This window comes from Chelon labrosus, assembly GCF_963514085.1.
Source record: "Chelon labrosus genome assembly, chromosome: 23".
Taxonomy (NCBI): domain Eukaryota; kingdom Metazoa; phylum Chordata; class Actinopteri; order Mugiliformes; family Mugilidae; genus Chelon; species Chelon labrosus.
The window spans coordinates 15,050,148-15,070,329 of NC_140356.1; the positions used below are offsets into that span (position 1 = coordinate 15,050,148).

At 42.0% G+C, this 20,182-nt stretch overlaps 3 protein-coding genes across 5 annotated transcripts; 1 reads left to right on the forward strand and 2 right to left on the reverse strand.

The window, feature by feature from the left end:
* Positions 1-745: 745 nt before the first annotated feature.
* On the forward strand, positions 746-4,365 carry ckap4 (cytoskeleton associated protein 4). The gene is made up of 2 exons (XM_084573895.1): positions 746-1,860; positions 2,796-4,365. The coding sequence occupies exons 1-2, from the start codon at positions 1,309-1,311 to the stop codon at positions 3,999-4,001; spliced, it is 1,758 nt and encodes a 585-aa protein (XP_084430021.1). The 5' UTR covers positions 746-1,308; the 3' UTR covers positions 4,002-4,365.
* Positions 4,366-5,952: 1,587 nt separating this feature from the next.
* Positions 5,953-10,075, reverse strand: ikbip (IKBKB interacting protein). 2 transcript variants are annotated; one of them, XM_084573989.1, is made up of 4 exons: positions 9,637-10,070; positions 9,434-9,551; positions 7,095-7,316; positions 5,953-6,684 (listed from the first exon to the last, which is right to left on the reverse strand). In XM_084573989.1, exons 1-4 carry the CDS (start codon positions 9,813-9,815, stop codon positions 6,118-6,120), a joined length of 1,086 nt encoding a protein of 361 aa, XP_084430115.1. In that variant the 5' UTR covers positions 9,816-10,070; the 3' UTR covers positions 5,953-6,117. The 2 variants fall into 2 exon arrangements, with proteins under 2 accessions (XP_084430115.1, XP_084430114.1); XM_084573988.1 differs by lacking the exons at positions 5,953-6,684; positions 7,095-7,316 and adding an exon at positions 7,326-8,852 and having other exon boundaries at positions 9,637-10,075.
* A 470-nt stretch (positions 10,076-10,545) lies between these two features.
* arfgap3 (ADP-ribosylation factor GTPase activating protein 3) lies at positions 10,546-18,887 on the reverse strand. Of its 2 annotated transcripts, XM_084573362.1 has the most exons (16): positions 18,647-18,887; positions 17,830-17,948; positions 17,248-17,320; positions 17,019-17,150; positions 16,850-16,930; positions 16,644-16,737; positions 16,487-16,546; positions 16,361-16,407; positions 16,112-16,266; positions 15,737-15,868; positions 15,522-15,647; positions 14,661-14,810; positions 14,400-14,526; positions 14,115-14,202; positions 13,011-13,135; positions 10,546-12,898 (listed from the first exon to the last, which is right to left on the reverse strand). In XM_084573362.1, the coding sequence occupies exons 1-16, from the start codon at positions 18,713-18,715 to the stop codon at positions 12,881-12,883; spliced, it is 1,596 nt and encodes a 531-aa protein (XP_084429488.1). In that variant the 5' UTR covers positions 18,716-18,887; the 3' UTR covers positions 10,546-12,880. The 2 variants fall into 2 exon arrangements, with proteins under 2 accessions (XP_084429488.1, XP_084429489.1); XM_084573363.1 differs by lacking the exon at positions 16,487-16,546.
* Between the last annotated feature and the right edge of the window lie 1,295 nt (positions 18,888-20,182).

The window sequence follows — 20,182 nt, forward strand, 5'->3', positions numbered from 1 at the left end:
GTACAGAATGTACGTGAATGTGTCAACATAAAATTATGGTTAACTAAAAGTAAAGCCTCAAAAAGACAATTAAAATCATAATATGTGGCATATATTATGTGTTTATGTTAACTTATTTAAATGTTTTCTTTAGCTTTTTATTGCTGTATTCTCCACTGTGTAGTGTGTATCCGTGAACTGTACAAAAACTGGCTAATGGCTTCTTTATAAATGCTATTTAGTGTTTTAAAAAGGCATTTTATTGCACATTATTACTGATTTAAACAATGTGACAGTAATGTAAACTTAAGGCACCCTTTTTATTTTCAAATGAGCGTTAATAATTATTCACACATATGCACAGATGCACTCATATTAGTATACTTAAATAAGTAAACATATTTTACTTTTATTTATTGTAAAGAATGAATGTTCTTATTAAGTCTTTAAGGTGGGTTTGGGGTTTATCTGTTGCTAGGGATTTAGGTCAACATTAAATGCTCTTTTAGTGACATCTAGTGTTTAAAGTGAGGATGTAAACAGGTCATGAATGGACAGATATTTCTTTCATGGTCATTTATAGAGAAATAGCTTTTTTGCATGTGTCCATGCATGCATGCAGGTACATTTTCTCCTTGTGCTTTGGAGGCCCAATCACGTTTTTAAGAATAAAAGCAATATTTTGCACACTAGTACTCATATAAACTGAAACTAAATACCATAACATATGATTAATTCACCTTTATATTATCGTGGGGGCAAATGCACACTTTAACTTTGGATGTTTCGCTTCCTCGATGAAACAAGAGCTGTGACTTTCCTGTTCTGAGAGAAAGATGTGACAGCTTCCACGGCCGAGACCACAGATGCCACGTATGAAGGGAGGAGCGACCCGGGGGAAAGAAAAGAGCCCCTCCCTGCACCGCTCTTTGCCTCTCTGACGAGTGTTTGCAGAAAGTTTGCATCAGTGCAGAACATCTTAATTAATGAATGATAACAAATGCCAGATGTAGTTAGTCGACGATTTTATCACAGTTACGCACAGATTGACACTGAGAGTTAACGCTGTGCCAAAAAGGATGCACCGTTTTCCATTACAGAATGAGAAAATCGGGATTTCCCCTTCATGTAAAGTAAAAATCTCAAACTTTATAATGATTAAACTTTGTAAAAATGAACAAAGTTTTCTCGATTTGGTCCTGTATAATAGTCTCTCTTATATTTGGGGCTGTGACAAAGAACAAGTTCCTGATGCAAATATAAAACATGAAACCTCAAATAAGTCCATCACAGCTCAGTCATTGTCTCCAATGTCATTAAACAAGACCCATGCAGAGCCTGGAGTCGAACATGGGACGGCCCCCATCCGCATACCTCAACGCAAAAAGCCCCGTGGAAAGACACGACGCGCTCACTGATACGCTGCTGGTCCGGTCGGTGGGACTGGACTGGAAAACTCTTCTCCATCCACGACTGCAAAACCAGCATCGCTCTCCCTCTCTCTCCCATACACGCGTCCTGCAGAGCTCCCCGCTAACGATGACAGCAAAAAACCGACAAAAGAGCAGCAGCGAGAAGAGCGCTGCGTCCAGCCAAGAGGATGCGTCGAAGAAAAGCCAAAAGAGCAGTAATAGCAGCAGCAGCAGCAGCAGCAGTAGCAACGGGGTGAGTGGCCCCGGATCTCAGGGGCCACGGTCGGGCAGCTGCCTCGGGCTCCTTGCCACTACAGTGTTTTATATCGCGTTAATAGGCGCTGCAGGGTTTGGTGCTTTCCACCTACAGCAAGTGGTGGAAGAAATCCGTCAAACCAATGCAAATCATGAGGAGAGCGCACGGCAGAACGCAGAGCTGAGCAGCAAAATGGAGAGTGTCGTGCAACAGGTAGGTGGATGGGAATAAATGGAAAGAAGGCTCAAAAGTCATGGTGAAAGTTTCCAAAAGTTTGTAATGAAGCATTACACCGTGTGGATATTAGTGCGTCTTCTTGGTGGACATGCCTTTGTGTGGAGTTTGTTGCTGTACTCGATGTACTGTTGGGGGTTGGGAGCACATACACAGTGAGAAGGTGAAGGTCAGATGGATGGATTTGAAGGTGTTCAGGCACTTCTACTTCTTCTCTGTCAGAATAATCTGTTGCTTATTTAAAAATAATGATCTGGACCTAAATCGGTCTCAGGTGGAGAAAGGGGTCACCCTGATGGCATCATTACTCACAAATACCATTTCCAGGATTGAAGATTCAAACGTTTTTTAACACCATTTCCTCTTTCGGTTCTTTTGTGCAAAGCACCTGTCGGCTCACATCGTTTACAGCCTCATCAGATTTCATCCATTCATTTTGGAGTCATTTAAATGACATAAATTGCACACAGCACAATAAAGAGACGACTCATCCATCAAGTTCGACGGGTTTCCGTTCACTTGTAACTGGAGCTCATGTTCAATAAAGATCAACCACAGTGTTAGCTAATATTTAGTTTCAGGCACAATTTTTTTGGACTGGTTAAGTGGAATCTGGTGCGGGAACAATTCAAAGGTTTTCTCTTGAGATTTCAACCACACCCTGTGATCTTCATGAGTCACTAGCTTAGTCAGTGGGACACCTGGATTCGCAGATGAAAGCCGGGGCGTTGTATTGAAAGCCCAAGAGAAAAGTACTATTTCAATCTTCAGCTGCACTTCTGATCATGATCAAAAGTTAATCATGATGAAAAGTTGATGAAAGCTAATCGATGCAAGCTGCTCGTGTTTTGAAAAGCCATAAACAGATGTCAAAATTAATGAAATGCTGTTTTTTTTTTGCATGTCCTGTCCAGGTGGAGTCTCTGAGGAGTGTCGTGGACGGGCTGGAGTCGTCACTGGGGATCACACGGGTGGAGCTGGAAGGGGCCGTCAGCCGGATGAAGAGGGGCGAGGTGGAGACGAGGAGGGTGGAGGAGGCCCTCCAGAAGCTCCAGAACGACCTACTCAGGGACCTCTCAGAGGGCATCAACGAGGTGAAGGAGGCCCGAGAGAGGGACTTCTCCTCTCTGGAGAAGACTGTAGAGGAGCGCTTGGCTGAGGTGAGTCAGTCCGTCTCAGCCAGCGTCGCCGAGTTCACCGAATCGCAGGGCGAGGCGCAGAGCCAGCTGGCTGACCTCAAAGCCCGTCTTGGTGACCTCGAAGACCCCACGCTCATCAAGCAAGAGCTCGCCGCCATTGTTGATGCCGTAGCTGAGATTAAAACAGCCAAAAAGGAAGCTGACACTTCGGCCGAAACACTCACAGAGCAGATTGGTGCGGTGAGGGAAGAGCTCCAGACTCGCAACAAGGAAGTAGCATCACTGTCTGAGGAAGTTGAGACGGTGAGGTCGGTAATGCAGGAGACCGCCAGGAGTCTGAAGCAGTCGCTGTCCGCAGCAGAGGCCGAAGTTCAGGTTCTGAATGACAAAGCTGTGACACTGGAGAGCAGCATGGAGCAGGTCACGGACGCTGTTAGTAGCGTGGAGAAGCAGGTGCACGCAGCAGACGCTCAGGCCCAGAAAAGATCAGAGGACTTTGAAGCCAGAGTTAAAGCATCAGAGGAGAGCGGAGATTCACTGTCTGCGTCTCTGTCGGACATCACCTCCAAAGTGGAATCGCTATTCGCCAAATACGACACGCATGAGAGCAGCCTGGCTGCTCAGGGGCAGGCCGTGGAGAAAGCTAAAGCTGACCTGCAGCAGGAGCTGGAGGCAGTGAAAAGCAGCGTGGAGGAGCTCCAGTCCAACATGGCCGCTCTGGATGGAGCTCAGACCAAGTTAGACTCCAGCCTGGCTGAGCAGGTGGAGGACTTGGTGAAGAGGCTCGCTGCTTTGGAGGAAAACAGCAGCAGAATGAAGCCTGAGCAGCTGGAGAGCTTGAGAGTCATGGTGGACGGGTTGGAAAGCAAAGCCGCCAAGCTAGAGGGCCACGACCAGGCCATTTCTGACCTTCAGGAATCTCTGCAGAAGACCACACAGACACTCGGAGCCTTATTCGAAGGCAAGAAGGAGGAAGAGTAGGCGTCTTTAGTTTGAAATGTCACATCAGGAAACAAAAAACAAGCATCCAGCAACAGGGACAATAATGAATCCAAACGGGTGACCGGACCCCTCTCTTTCTTTTTTCATGAAGACTCAAACTTGATGACTGTTGTTGCACATTTTAGTAGCAAAAAAAAAAAAAAAGAAAAGCTGGACTGCTGATCTGTGAATTCAAGTCCACACTCATTCTGCACTGTATTTTGATTTTCTCAGTTTTTTTTTTTTAGTGGTTTGTTAGAATATTTTCCGTGGTTGTTCTTTTTGAGTACTTGTTTTCGTTTACTCACGACATGCTGTTGTTGTTTTGTTTTTTTTCGAGAATAAAAAACCTTGTTGACCCAAAGGCAAATTTGTTTTCAGGCGTGAACTTTAAAAATGGACTTCTTGCTGTGGTTTAGCTGCCTGTACTATGATGTAACGGGATGATTCATTGATAGGAAGAGTGGGAATAAAAGCCAGCAGTCAGATTCCTTTCATGCCGAATATCCAGAGCCTCTAAATCACAATTTCAAAATAAAAGCTCAAAATTTTCAGATGGGACCCTAACAATAAACCAAGCATCTTCTAAATATCTGGAAAGACGCCTAGCAAAAGGATTCTGTCATGAGCTCAGACAAGCGAACTCCACGTACAGATAAATGTCAGAAATGTTTACAGACAGGTTTCCCGATTGTTCACATTGATGCTGTATAATTTTCTGCTTTTTACCGACTAAGAGCAACAAGCTCGACTCTTTCATTTGCAGGTGACATAACAGATAATTCCTGCTCTTTCCCAGGTGTTCTGTCACTTCCTTGTGCAACACCTCTCTTGCTCTTTTTGTGTCACCACTTCACCAGAAGTTTCTAGTTAGCAGGAAGGCGTGATGTAGGCCGGGGGGCCCCCTCAGAGGCGAGGAAATACTCGTAAACCGCATAGCTCTGGTAAACAACTGGAATTTGTAACGCCTTAATGGTTAAAAACGAGGAGCTTCTGTTGAGGGTGCAACTGTGCAAGTTTATCAAAGATAAATAAAGCAAAAGAAGTTCTATTGATAATTCTGGATTCATTCAATAGAAGAAGATGATTAGCGTCCACGTAAACGTCCGTTCCTGGCTGATGTGTGCAGCCGTAAAGATTCATACAACTCTTATTTCTGAAAGCTAAACAGTGGCCGAGTTTAGCATGAAGGTGGGAAAGATGGCGATATTCACCTACAGCTCAGTATTTGGCCTTTAAATTGTTTAACTTGGGTCAAATTTGTCGAGGTAGCCTTCCACGAGCATCCTTTGGTCCATTCCCACGGACAGAAATGGTGAAAATGAGTCAGATTTGTTGGGATCTCTTTGCTCGCAGAGGATTTTTTATTTCTAAAAAGTAATTTTTTTAAGTGGATTGAGGTCGTCAAGGTATTTTGCCACAACTTCAGAAGTTTCCTTTGGGTCATTGCCCATTAGAAGCACCACATTCATGACCAAGCTTTAACTTCCCATCTTGAGATATTGCTAAAATATAGACACACAATCTTCCTTCCTCATGAAGCCATCTGCGCCAGTCCGTCCTTGCAGCAAACCACCCCCCGCAACGTGATGCTGCCACCCCCATGCTTCACAGCTGGGATGGCGTGTCATGCATAAAGCAGATGTTCTAATCGACTAGTAGTTTAAAATAAAGTAAAATCTGGTTTAGATGATTTCAAACTAAGTGTTTGCAAACTATTTTCTTCAATTTTTCATCACATTTTTCTCATTTTTCAGCTTCTAAATCACAATTTCAAAATAAAACCTGAAGAATTTGGATGGAATCCAAGAGAAAAACAATAAACCAAGCAAATTCAAAAGACGAACCTGTGAAAGGATTTTGCCACGAGCTCACACAGGTGAACGTCACATCAGAGAAATGTTGACGGACTGGCTGCCTGATTGCTCACATTGAAACGTACTCACCTAATAGGTATGTTTACAAGCTGTCAGAGCCGTTCACACTACCTGGTGGACAAAGTTGTATTTATTTCATTTGAAGTAAACAGGTTTATTTCAGGAAACCCTCAAACAGCAGTATGACAAATGAATAAGCTGAACAAAAGCCGGATAAATAAAAGAATCGGTGCTGTTCTTCATGTCGGCCTGTGCATCTCTCCTATATCAGATATATCTCCTAATTCACTGACCTGTTTAGATGTAACATTTAAATCTCCCTCTACTGCGGTGAGGTTAGTTAATGTCTGTCGCACCTCAGCGATCTCCTGCTCTCTTTTGCGGAGATCTTCTGCTAACCGTCCTATACGGAGAGTCAGGTCTGACAGCTGAGGCTCAAACGCCCCGAAGTCCCTCTTGATGGCCGCCACCTTCGGTTTGAGGTCACCGGCGAAGGTCACCGTCCTTATGAGGCGAGCGCGGCCGCTCTCTAGCTCCATCAAGCGCTCCGAGATCCTGGCGTCGGCGGCGGCGAGCTCGGGGACGCGCCCGCGGAGCTGCTCTATGGCCTGAGTGTTGCGCTGGGACGCGGCCTTGAGATTGGAGACGCGTTCGACGCTGCTGACCAGCAGATCCCCGATGCGCTTAACCATGTTGTGCTCGACCTGGTTGGACTTGTCCTCCAGCTCCTCCAGCTGAGTCAGCAGAGTCTCCAGCTCAGACTGCAGGCCGTCCATCCTGCGCACATCTGTCCTCACTGACGCCACCTAGAGGGACAGTAAAGGAGAAGACATTGCAATTACACCAACAAATTAGGTAAACAAGTAAACAATTCTCTTGAACCGCAGGCATTTAACACAGAAACATAAATAAAACTCGTCCTCATTTAGACTCTGCTATTAATTTGTGCAATAAAAATTAAAATCACATACTTCTGAAGCTTTTTAAATGTCTTGCAGAGCCGTGATGATTAGTAAATTGACATAAGACTAGTTGGCAACTATTTCAATAGTCCTAATTATACAGTTTTAAGCTAAAATGTCAAATATTTGCTGATTGTTGCTTCGTAAAGTTAAGGCACATTACATATATAGTTGAATTTTGTTCCCTGCAACTGAAATCTCAGGTGGCCCTTTTCCAGCGTTTCGTCTTTCACCTGAGGTCAATCGGGACTGACCTTGTTGGAAAAGTCCTTCGCGATGGTCGAGGTGCGTTCCTCGATCTGCCCCACGGCGTCTCTCAGCGAAGCGAGGCTGCCCTGGAGCTGAGCTCGTTTCTCCGTCAGACCGGAGGCCCACTCCTTCAGCCGGCCCACGTCCCGCTCCAGCGCCTCCAGCTGAGGCTGCAGAGCCCCCCGCTGACCCCCGAGGTCCTCCAACATCAGCTGGACGCTCTCACACTGAAACATAGAGGTACATTAGAGCAGGAGGGAGAATCTGGTGCCTCAGGGCAGAAGAGGATGAATCGAGAGAACAGAACAAATTCGAAGAGACATTTTGTCTGAAAAAAACAGTGTTTTTATTCAATAAATTCGGTGATGAAATGCTTGTCATTCTTTCAGACCAACGTCAGGTGGAAATGTGACATAAAATACACATTATATTTCCATAAAAGCTCCTGCTGTGTCAAAGGTGAAACATAAAGATGCTAAATAATGTTCTTTATGGTTTATTGTGACAATTCATTACTTTTGGCAGAAATTAAAACAACAACAGTGTCCTCACGTTCAGATTTTGAACCTCAAACAAGATTCAAAAACCTAAAATTATTCAGTTTACTATTAAATAAGACAGAAAAACAAACTGACACGATTGTCTAATTAACTAATCATTCGTATCTGTAAATACTGGGACCGGTATTGCTGAAGAACTATCAGTGCAAATGGATTTAAGGTTAGAAAGTGTGGTTGTGTGACACAGATCATGTGTTCCTGACATTAAACTGAGGTAAAAATACTTTAACACTGACTTAAATAAGAGCCTTTTAGAGCAAACAGTACGGTTAGACACTGACGCTCCTTTTTCCGAGCAGACTCAAAACAATGACATCACTCAGTGAGGTCATCAGGAGGAGGTTCGTCCTCTTCTTCCCACTCCTCTTCCTCTATCCATTCCCCTTCCTCCAGAGTATTAACGTCCTCCTTTTCGGCGTCCACCCTGCTCCCCCTCAACACCATGGTGAGTTCATGGACCGCCTCTTTGACCACGGACAGCTCGTTCTTCATCTTCAGGATGCTGTTGTGAGCCTGCAGGGTGTCGAGCTCCTGTCTGATCTCGAGGATTTCACTCAGGGCTTTCAGCATGCTGTCCTCCGTCCCGAACACCTGCAACGTCACCTCCTCCAGCCTCTTCTCCGCCCCGCTCAGATCGCCGCCCAGTCTGAGGATGGAGCGCACCGCCTCCTCGACCTGCGGCAGGTGCTCCTCGCACTCCTGTGCGCGGGGAATGTGCTCCCGGAGCTGAGAGCTGAGTTCAGCCTCCTTCTTGATCAGGCTGCTGATCTGCCCCTCCAGCTTGTGGATCTGCTTGGTGTTCCAGTCCAGCTGATCCTGCGCTCTCTTAGTGTCCTCTTCCTCTGTACGCTCCAGGGCTCGGGCGTTCCTCTTCGTGCTGTCGTCGAGCTCCTCCAGCCTCTCGGCCAGCGACCGGGCCCTCCGCTCGGCCTCGTTGACCCGCTCAGTGGCCCCCGCGTGGGCGTCCCTGGACTCGGCCTTGAGGGAGGCCAGGTCGGAGGTGATGGCGGCCAAGCGCTCCTGCCACGTCTCCGTCACGTTGAGGAAGTGGGCGTTGACCGCCTGCAGGTCGCGGGAGGCCGAGTTCTCGTCGTCCTGCATCGCCGTGACGGCAGCGTGGAGGGTGGAGATGTCCTGCTGGAGCCTCGCTGCCAGGGAGACGGCGGAGAGCGCCTCCTGTAGGTCGTCCTCGGAGGAGGCAAGCTGCAGCCGCAACACAAAACAGGAGGGCCGTTTCTGTGGGAGCTCCACGATACTCAGCGTTCAAGTAAAACACGTTCAGTGGGAAATATGCTAAGTTAGACATGCAAAGAACTTAGGTGGAGGATTTTTTTTTTTTTGACGTGTGAGCCCCAGCAATGTCTGCTTGTAACCCACATTGCTGCAGTTTGTGCATGATGTGTGAGAGATTATTTTTTTCATGAGGCTGGATAAGTTTTGAGATTTGACAAGAAAATCAAAGATACAAGGAAAGATGTGCAGCGGGGGAACCAGTGATGTAAAGAACTAGTTATGTTCTCACTACAAAACTCCAATAAGACTAATGTGCGCTTTATTTGTGGTGGCATTAAATAAAGCCAGAAGCAACATCCACTTCCATAAAAAGCGCCCCCATCCATCCGGAAACCTCAAGAACACATTCTCACCAGTTTATATGGGGACTATTCCTTTAATGCAGAGTAGTTTCAAGGTTTAAGCTCCACAAATCCATTCCTATCCACCTCCACTGCACTGGAGTGGAGTCAGAAATCTGTGCCTCAAAGCGAACTATAAATCAAACGTACCTTCTTGGAGACTTTCACTATCTCCTCCTCCATGTCGAACAGACCGGAGGTTTTTCCTTGCAGGGTTCTGTACTTTTCCTCAATTTGAGAAAACCTCTCATTCTGCTGCAGAACCACCCTGAAACCCACAAAAACAATACTTTTAGTAGATACACACGCATTATGACTTTGATTAAAACTAAGATAGTAATATTTTGACTTACCAGCCCAGAGTCCCGCATACTGCCAGCGACAACAAGCACATTAAACTTTTAATGTCCAGACTCGAAGACGTTTTATTTGCCTTTTTCGTTTCATCTTTCCCGTTTGCAGTCGACGACGTCTCAGGGAGTTCATCATTCAGCTTCTGCGGCTTCTTTCTCTGCTTCACTTCAGTAGGCATTTTTTTAGCACGCAGTAACAAACCGATGCTTATCTTTTACTTTGAAGGAGCTGGACGGGCCTATTCGTTGCGTAGCAAAATAAAACGCGACTCCTTCTTCGGATATAAGTTCATAGTGTAGTTAAGATTTTAAAAAAGTAGAATTAACAGAGTTTTTTTTGCCTGCGTTACCGCTATTAATTGTCCTTTGGCTCTACTCCTCGTCTTCCATGGAAAAAATGAAACCTTCAGGTGCTAGTGGTAAGCTCGTAATTACAAGTTGTTTAGCCAAAACCGCCGTAAATCTAATTACAGCACTATCACAACAATATGATTCGTTTCAGGTTCAATTGGACAAAAAAAAAAAAAAAAAAAGCAGTTTTTAAAAAAAAAAGTAGAATATTTAAGCTACGGTTAATATTTTTGTAACCGAGCTCAATCCTTGAAACTCACATTTCCGACAGTGGAGGAAGTACTGTAAACGCATCACCCAGCCACGTAAGCGGTTGCCAGCATTTGTCCCGTATTTGGATGAAACGTCTGGAGGCAGAGCTGAGACAATTAATCGATTGTCTGATCAGTCGATTGGCAAATTAATAACTTAATTAAAAAAATAAAAATAAAATTATTTTGTATTTTATATGATTATTGATGTAATTTATTAATAAAATAAAACAGTTTGTAGAGGTGAAGATAAAATGCACACATGTTAGATATTTGGACAAATAACGAAGAGACAGGAGAGTTTATGCTCTAGCCATTTATTTGGCATGTCAAAAATTGTCAAAATTTGATTATCAGTACCTTTTTTATAAATGGTAATTCAAAGCCCTATACAATATGTACTGTATGTAGCAGTTTGCAGCCCCACTGTTTATACAGTTTAGCATTGAACACATTTTCTGTTATGCTCAGGATGTGTCAAAGTATTGAGTCAGAACTACGAGGGCCATGCACATTACACAACCTACTAATAACCTATGAAACATTGAACATCGCAACAGCAGAAGACACAAACAATCTTACAAAGATCAACTAAACTACCATGGACGCATTGTCAACTTAAGGGGATTACAGTACATCCAAGCAAAAAGCTGCCATAAGCAATTTCTAACAAAAAGTATGTGCAAAAAAAAAAAAAGAAAAGTAACTCGACATCTCCATAATATCATAATATCAAATATCTTTGGACTAAGGCATAGAGTGATGGGAGTAAACAAACATTTGGTCACTAAGGATGCACAACCTTTTTTAGTGTTTTATATTTAACATGACACATCCTGAGATGTAAACATAGAGAAATACCTCAGAAATACTTCTTTCACTTAGTGGAGTCTGGGCTTTAAGTTACAATTATAAGGTCCCTCAATATTGTTGAGCACAAGCTGTTCAGTATCAAAGCCATGAACAGATAACAAGCTGCTTCTCTATAGCTTTCAAATATCAAATCCCACTATACCACTTCATCACCAACTCCCTGTTATATTTGACTTTGGCAGTATGTTACATTAACAAAAAAATAAAAATAAAGAGATTGTTTACATTCATTTTTTTTGTGTGTGTGTGGAAATGAGGCCTAAAAGCTACAAAAAGGTCTCACCACATCAGGAAACCCCAGCCTGCAACAGTCTTAAGCCACTAGATAATTTACAGATCCCCCAGTACAGATTTCAGCTACCAGAACATGATCAAAGGCACCACATTAAATCCTATAAATCTATATATTTCACTGTGAACATATCCTCCATAGTGTCACAGACTCTGAGCCACTAGAGGGAGGAGAAACAAAGTGTGCAAGTGACCTAAATGAATCAATCAATCAATCTGGGTCATTAAGGTGCAGTTAACGTGATTGTTTGTAACGTTGACCGTTTTGTTTTAAAGGAAGTGTTCGACATTTGGAAAAGGAAACGCCTTCGCACCGAGAGTTTGATGAGAAGGTGTGCTCTCGTCTATCAGTTAAATATGAGACTAGAGCCGATTAGCTTAGCTTAGCATAAAGACTGGAAACAGGTGGAAACGGCTAGCCTGGATCACTCGACAGGTCTCTCTATTAACATGTTTGAATTTCTTAGTTTAATATGTACCAAAACAATGTAACTTGTGGTTATTTTTACCCTTTTTGACAATATATTCACACAAATGAGCTTTAGATATTCCAGTTAGGAAGATATTGGTTAGCTCTGGGGAGAACTATGCTAGCTATATTATCCTGTTTCCAGGCTTTATGCTAAGCTAAGCTAAATGATTATCCTGACAAATATGAGGGTGTTGCCAATCTTTACGTCAAAAACATTTTTCCTCTTCTTTATTTTAATTGTAATATCTGGTAACTGCTTTGGCATGTCATAATTTAACTGTAACTTCTTTGTAGGACGCGCGAAAACAACATTTCCTTTTTCACATGGGAATGAAGCTTATGTGCTAATGAGGCCATCAATTATAAATCTTAGTAACCGATAGTCAGAGTAAGAACTACATATCTGGTCCCCCGAGGTCCCTTTGTAGGCGTTTGGTCCTGTCTGGGGAAAAGTAAACTTTAAGTGCACTTTGGGGACAGAAAGGACACTTCCTGAACCTGCGCAAATTCACACAAAATAAAGCACAAAACGACACTGAAGAGTGCATGTAATGAGTGAAAGTGTTATCCAATTAGGTACTTCAAACAAATTTGTTTTGGCTATTTAGATTTTGACCTCTTCAACTTAGGGAAGCAAAAGAAAACCCGTCCTTCATAACACCGCAAACCTTCCCAGACTGCTACATACAGCATTTCTAAACCCTAACCTCAAAGCTAATTAAGTAATTATAATGCAAACTAAACACTCTTTATGACTATATTTTACACAGGAATCTCCCTTCAAGGTGTCTGCAGGGGAAAACAAACCCACTGAAAATATTGTGCTCTGCGCATCTTGATTTATAGACTGTCGTATATACATTATCTAATAAAAAACTAGATGTAGATATATACAGGATAATAATTGGGGTAACATTGATTTATATTTTTTTTCTTGCCTCACTCACTGGAAATGTTAAACAAGGACGGCTTTGGATGTTGAATCCAACAGAGGACGCGTTGTGACTCAAGAATTGTAGTGATCCTGGACAAAAAAAACACACAGACACACACACAGACACACATCGTAAGAACTCGTGTTGAAGCAAGATGTAGATCTATTAAACATGAGTCATAATGTTTTTTTTTGGGCTGACCTGGATTGAGTTAACCACGCCGCTGGCCATGACTGACAGCTTCCCTGCAACAGAGCGCACTCCGTGTTTGAGTTGCGACATGTCGGGAGCGCTGGGCAGCACGTTGCTCAGGCGGTACGAACTCGCTGTGTACACAAGAGAGATAGAAAGAGATCACTAAGCGAGAACCACTCAGGTGATTAGATTTGCTGTCAAGCGGCACGTAAGGGCACATCAAACGGACAGAAAAGAACTAGTAGCAATGAAGGCAGACTGTGGCATTGCCTCTCATTTGGCGTGTAGGTTCTGTGCTTGAATGAAACGAAATAACTTTTCAAACCAGCAGGTGGCAGTAGTCTGCACTCATCATTCAAAAGAGGAAACCAGAAGGTACTATTACTGTAGCTGGGAGGTCAGTGCTGTCCAGAGCTGTCCTCTCCTGAATCATGCTGTCCAGTTTATTCATTCTAGATGTCGTTGTGAATATATCTGTGCATTTAAATGCTCAGATCAGAAGAAGGATGTAAAATCAGAGGAGCCTTCTTTGTACCCTTTAAAATTCGTCATATATATATATTTTTTTTTTTACTTTCTGTCCCGCCACAGATCGCCTAGTGCCAACAGTGCAGGACACACTCCCAGAACTAAGGTTACAGACACTCATGGACAGCTGAGTGTCTGCTTGGTGTGTCACAGCTCTTGGGTATAGACAGAATTCTTGAGTGTTTGATAACCAGTCGTACCAGTACAGTGCGGACAGTCTGCCTCTAACCTCAGGGAAAAAAAACACCCACTACTACAATAAATAGGCAACCGCCAAGAGGAACATCCTTTGTTAAACCAGCAGTGTGATAGAAGTTAATGTATAGAATAATGTGCTCTTGTCCAGGAGACATCTCTCTTTATTTTTGTCACGGTGCAGCAGTACTAGGAATTGAGCAAATGGACAGAAAGAGGGAGCCCTCTATGACCATGCACGTTAAAACATGCTATTTAAAGTGACAAGATAAAGTTTTCTCGAATGAGGCTCAACGTTTATTTATTTATGTGTCTATTACAAATCTAAATGGTTAACTGAGTTGTTTGTTGTTTTTCCAAATAGAGCAGAACGCAGTCTTGTCTTACCAGCCTGTTTCTTTGGATCATCAAACAGGTCTGCTGAACTTATAGAGGCACTCCCAGAAAACCTCTCCAGCCGTGTTTTGGCCTCGTACTGAAGAAGAGAAACGTTTATATTTTAGTGCAAACACAGGTTATGAACTATTTCAACAGCAGATGAGCTTAAATTTCAGTTTTAGTCGTTTGTACGCGTCTCCATAAAACGAAACAGAAAACATACAGTATGGAGGTGATCTTTAACCTGACACGACATCATTTACATGATACAGGATGTGTGTTGGGGCTATTTACCTCAGAGTTGTCTTGCTTTCCAAAGTACATGTCAGACGAGATGGCTTTGACGTCATTTCCAAACTTGTTCCGAGCTTCACTTGAGTCCGACACTGGTAAGGCTTCCGGTTTCCTCCTGGATGTGGGTCTGATAATAAAGAGAGATTGCAAATGGAAACAAAACATAATCAACGAATGATTCAGCGCAAAAAAAACGTCCGGTTTCTTCTGTATCCGGCGAAAACAGTAAGCTATAAAGGGCTCGTTAGAAAAACATCCAACCTGTCGTCAAGTGAAGACATAGAGGACAAGAAGAAGTCAGGCTCCGGCTTCTTGCTCTCTCTCATCCAGCCTCCTCCATCGCCTCCGTCACCCCATCGTGAAGAGAATTTATCAGAGGTTTCGGACTGATCGTCAAACCGGGACATGATCCTAAAGGAAGAAAGAAAGGATGCAAGAGGTAAAAAAAAAATAAGTCAACATCACTCAAAAGAGCAAAGCTGGGTATGAATGTTGACATGAACTCAAAAACGCATGTTCTGAATATTGTTGAGAGCAAAAAGAGACACGTACATGAACAGTGCAATGGTTTTAGAGCTTTAGGTTTTTATCGCTCGTGTAACACCAACAAGACTGATTGTTCCAGATTCATTTTGCACTTAGAGAACCATCCCAAATTTAAAGAACACGAAATAAGGAGTCCTGCAATACATGGCTCGGCACTGAACACAACATCAGAAACAAAGATACTCAGAAAATCTAAATAAAGCTCCGTGAAACAGACCTGCGAGCACCTGAAAGAGAAGAATTACTCGTGTTTTAAAGGGATGTCTGCTGCTCTTTACACCTATTAATAAATACAAACTATTCATGGAATTGCTTTTGAATATCCTTTATTTTATTTTTTTTATGTTAGTAAAAATTTGAAAAAATACAGCTTTTAATGATTAACACGTCAGAATACTGATTAACCTGCTTTTAAAATCAGGCAGCAGATGCAGATTTTGTTTCTGTTTTGTAATATTTTTCAACAACATTACCAAACCTTATGAAAAAAAAAAAAAAAAAGATGAAAAAACATGCGTAATATAAATTTGATTAGAAACAGAAATAAAAGGGGAAATTTAAAAGCGAGAGAAAGACCTAGAGCCGTAGGAGCCTTCGTCCTCATCTTCCTCCGTGTATCGTCGTCCCTTGGTGGTCTTGGCTCCGAGTGGATTCTCCTGCTGGATGATGTGCATGTCTGAAGTCACAGAGTGAGAGACCCCACTGTAGAGAAAAGTAAAGAAAAAGCCACAGTGTAAGACAAACTTAAATCAACTACCAGCTTTTTAGCATTATATTCTCCTTCGTCTCACCTTCTCATGCCCAGACCCATGCCCAGTCTTTCAGCTTGCTCCTTCTTGTTTCCCTCTAATCCCTTCAACTTCTTCTCCTCCATTTTCCTCTGCTGCTCGAGATCTTTAAAGGCCAGTCGCATGGATGGAGCGCTGAGAAGAGAAAAGAAAAGAAATAGTTCAAAAAAGGAACAGGTGACCCAAATATTGCAAATAGGTCTCATACAATAATTAAGTTTAGAGCCTCCTCCTGCTGACATAAAGAGTTTTGGAGTGTGAAAATACTGAACTTGACCTTTGAGTTCCATGTGGAGGATGCAAAATGACTCCACACAGATTACAGGAAGACAGATAAGTAAAGATCAGACAGTTTAAAAAAACAGGATGAACTCTTACATGGACTCTTCGGGTGTGTTGTTCTTCTTGGCGGCAGCACCGGCACTCTCGTCTTTCTCTCTGAGTTTGTCAGCAGCCTGAGCTTTCTTCTCCAGCTCTGAGAAGCTCTGGCTACTAACCTTCTGAGCACCCAGGCCGCCCTTTTTAGAGGCCAACTAAAAGACAAACAACATTATAAATGCAGAGTCTTACGTCCAATCAGAACTGTAGTTTATTATACTTCTATACTAATGATTACTTTTGACATACTGTTTTCTTAGCGCCTGCAGGCTTCTTCTTGAGTAGAGAGGATGGCTCTGGAAAAAGCAAAGTAACTCCGTAAGAACTTCCTTAATTGAACAAAGAAAATCCTTAACACGAAGAATATAAACAAACCTGGGTTTGCTTTTGGAGAAGCACTCAGCATATCCACACTAGGACCATCCTCTAAATTACCTGAAAATTATTTGTATATGTAATGAACCACAAAACTTTTAATATAAAAGTCAATATGTTTTAAAATGTTAAATGATTTAGCAGGAACACAGGATACCATTTCGGTCTTCCTCTTTTTCCGGGGTCAAAGGTTTCTCTGATGTGGTGGAGCTGAGACTCATCTTGGCCATGTTCAAGTTTTCTGGAACATCCTGGGAACACACACACAGCACGGTGAGATTAGCAGTCCCAAATCACCATGGGATTATCCACGAAGACAGATATGCTGATAATACTCCACTAAAAGCAAGCACACTCCCATACCTGTGTGTGCAGGCTGAAGAAATCCACCTGCTTGTCGCCTGGTGACGTTGGAGAGAGAGGAGCCTGACTGTCCAGCCACAGCTGAGAAGACAAAGAGTGGTAAAACTCATTAAATGATGTTTGAGGGGAGTAGTATAATCTGGCATGTGTTTTTATACAGTCATCTTACCTCAGTGCCATGCCGTTTGGTAGCTTGTGTTGCTAAGGTCTTTATCTTCTCCCTGTACAGCTGGGCAGCTCGGCTGTTGTACTTGGCATTAGCGGCACTGGTCGTGCACCCGTGCTGACTGAAAAATGCAACCTGCCAGAAAAATGTCACAGCAGACACAAAAGAGTAAACAGGAGTCATCGAGTTAAAAGAAAGTTGGCTTAAAGATCAGCTGATATTAAGTACTCACTGCGCTGGCGTTGCCTCCCACTTGCATACATCTTAACTGGAACCACGACCAGTTGAAATCCAGCTCAGTGGACCTGTGGACGAACAGAATACGTGATTAGACAGGAGGATAACCTCAGGCTGAAAGAATTATTTGCCTGCTTTCTGGATTCTTCTATTTATCTACCATCAGTGGACTATGGCCAGGAAGCCAAAACCCCCTCACCTGAGCATGTTTCTGAACTGCTGTGTCTTAAAGTCTCAACGCTTGTTGTGTGTGTTCACTACATCTTCAGAATCAGCTTTATTCAGCCATGCACATACAAGAAATCTGTACTTGTAATTTTCGCAGTGTACTTGAATAAGGTGTAGGTATGATAGGCAAGACTGCTATATACAAAATAAAGGTTTGTGTGTAGGCGTGAGCAGGTGTAGGTGCAATGTTATGTAATGTTATGTAAATATGAGTAAAAGGTTAATAGTCATCCAAGATTTTGAGCTTTATAATCTGATTTAATTGTCCAATTCAACTAAAACAGAGCCGCTTGTTTTATTTAGTACCCTGTTTGGTACGTGTCGTAAAGAAAAATAAGTCCTGACTCACCGTATAAAGGACAGGTGCACCCCCAGAGACCTGTGAGTCCCAGAGCAGTCTATACAGAGGAACACACCGTATGTGATGCTGGCCCAGCTGGGGTTTTTAGCTGAGCAGTCAAAGCAAACCTAAAAAAACAAAGAGCAGAAGACAAACAGGAATTATTCACTCTGTGAAGATACAGATTAAGGTTAAAAGGTGCGTTTTTATCCTGATTTTTTCCAACTGTCTCATATTCCAAGAACAGAAATCCAAAATAAATAAAGTAGACGTGGAAGCCAACCATTTTGAAAGGCGTATTAAGGCTTAAAACTACCAGATAAGATCAATAACTACCAGACACTGCTGCTGACTGAAACAGCTGTTACAGTGGTTTGAATTTCAACATCAAATCAACTGTTACCGTCACACCAGCAAGTTACAAACACTTCCGTATTAATGATAAGATGTCTGCAGCACCAGTTTTATTGCTTTTCTTTTAGAGGACTAAAAGCCATAAAAAATATTAAGCGAGAACAAACGTGGCTAATGTAAACTGTCAACATGTAGCTAGCTAGGCGGTCAGCCGTTGGGCTAACGTTACGTCCAACGTCTGGTTAAAGTTTTCTGACATCTTGTTCTCCGACAAACGGCACCACGGCGTAATTAAACCTTTTTTTTTTTTTCTTGTATTTATTTTCAACATGACACATATCGTATGATTGTTAAATAAAGGTGGTAATCTGACGCCAGCCGTCTTTGACGAAGTGCGACGTGTCAGATGTTTAGTTCAAACCGACTTCCTCGTTAAAGACAGCGGACCGAGCGCCTCGTGTAAAACTCTCACCTTATTCGTAGGGACGGAGCGAAGTCGCTTGAAAATGGCAGAAATATCCTGCTTGCTGGGTTCTGCCATTGTTCTAGCTGTGGGTTCAATGACTGGCACCAAAAACAGCCCCGTGTTTTTCCTCAATAATAACGAATGCGACACGTCAGTTGGGGGAACATCATGGCCTGGCTCTGATTGGCTGGAAGTGACCCGTGGTTCTGTTATTGTAGCAAGGGCTACTGGGTAATGGAGTTTATATGAAAATTAGCTATTACTGGGAGAAGAAGTGTATTTTTATTATATTTTCAGTTATTTATGGACTGATTTTGCTAACTTATTTATCAGCTTCGCATCACCCATGAAATATTATTGTAATTTTAATACAAAACCCAAAGCCTCAAACCCCCAGAGCCTTTTGTATATAGTCACTCTCTCTACATATATTTATATTTCTTAATACTTTATATATCATAAAGTACTGTAATACGGAAGCGTATTGCTGCCACACTTTAGAAAAAAAAGGCTCAATATTATGTAATTACGTGAAAGTTTCTTGTTATAACATGATATTTTTTAATATCATTTCTTATCACGTTTTAACAAGATAAGTATCATGTTATTACATGAAATTATCATGTTATTTCATGAATTTATCACGTTATTTCATGATAATGTTCACGTTATAACGTGAAAATATCATTATCATGCAATAACATGATAATTTCATGTAATAACGTGATACTTATCTTGTTAAAACGTGAAAAATATCATGTTATAACAAGAAACTTTCACGTAATTACATAATATTGAGCCTTTTTTTTCTAAAGTGTGGCAGCAATACGCTTCTGTACTTTAATGAATGCTGATGTGTTTATTTCTGCTGCTGTACTGATGCTACTGTGTACTGAATTCCCCTTAGGAACAATAAAGTATCCATCTAATCTAATCTAATCTAATCATGTGTGCTGTACTTTTACGAATTTACCACAAAATAAGTTCAAAAAACTATTTATATCACATTCTACTTAATGTACAAACACTACGATATCTCCCTACAGAAATCTGTGGAAACCAGGCAAATAAAGTTACACAAATTGCTGCTATTTCTAAAGCCAGACTCTTGAATAAATGTCAGTGCTATGATATAAACTGTTTTACACAAGAAATTAATAACTGTGAAATATTCACTATGGATATTTCCTTAGATAAACCTAAATTCAACAACTAACCATGCAAAACTTTAAAATTTTTACACATTTTAAGATTTTTTAAGATCTGTTTTAAGTTACAAGAAATTAAACTAAAGAAATACCAAAATATATATTTTTTTCTGATAGATTTATTTATTATATTGTGTGACATTTACAGACCTTACTGTGCAAGTACAGCTGTTGCTGCATTTTCGAGAGCCCTGAACACATGGCAAAACAAATATCATCTTCCTCTTCAGCTGCAAGTTGAAGTTAGCATAAAATAGCTTCTTTTTTTTTTTTTCCATTTTAACTGATATATTAGGCATCTATGAATTTGGAGAGTGTGCAGGAAAAAACGTCA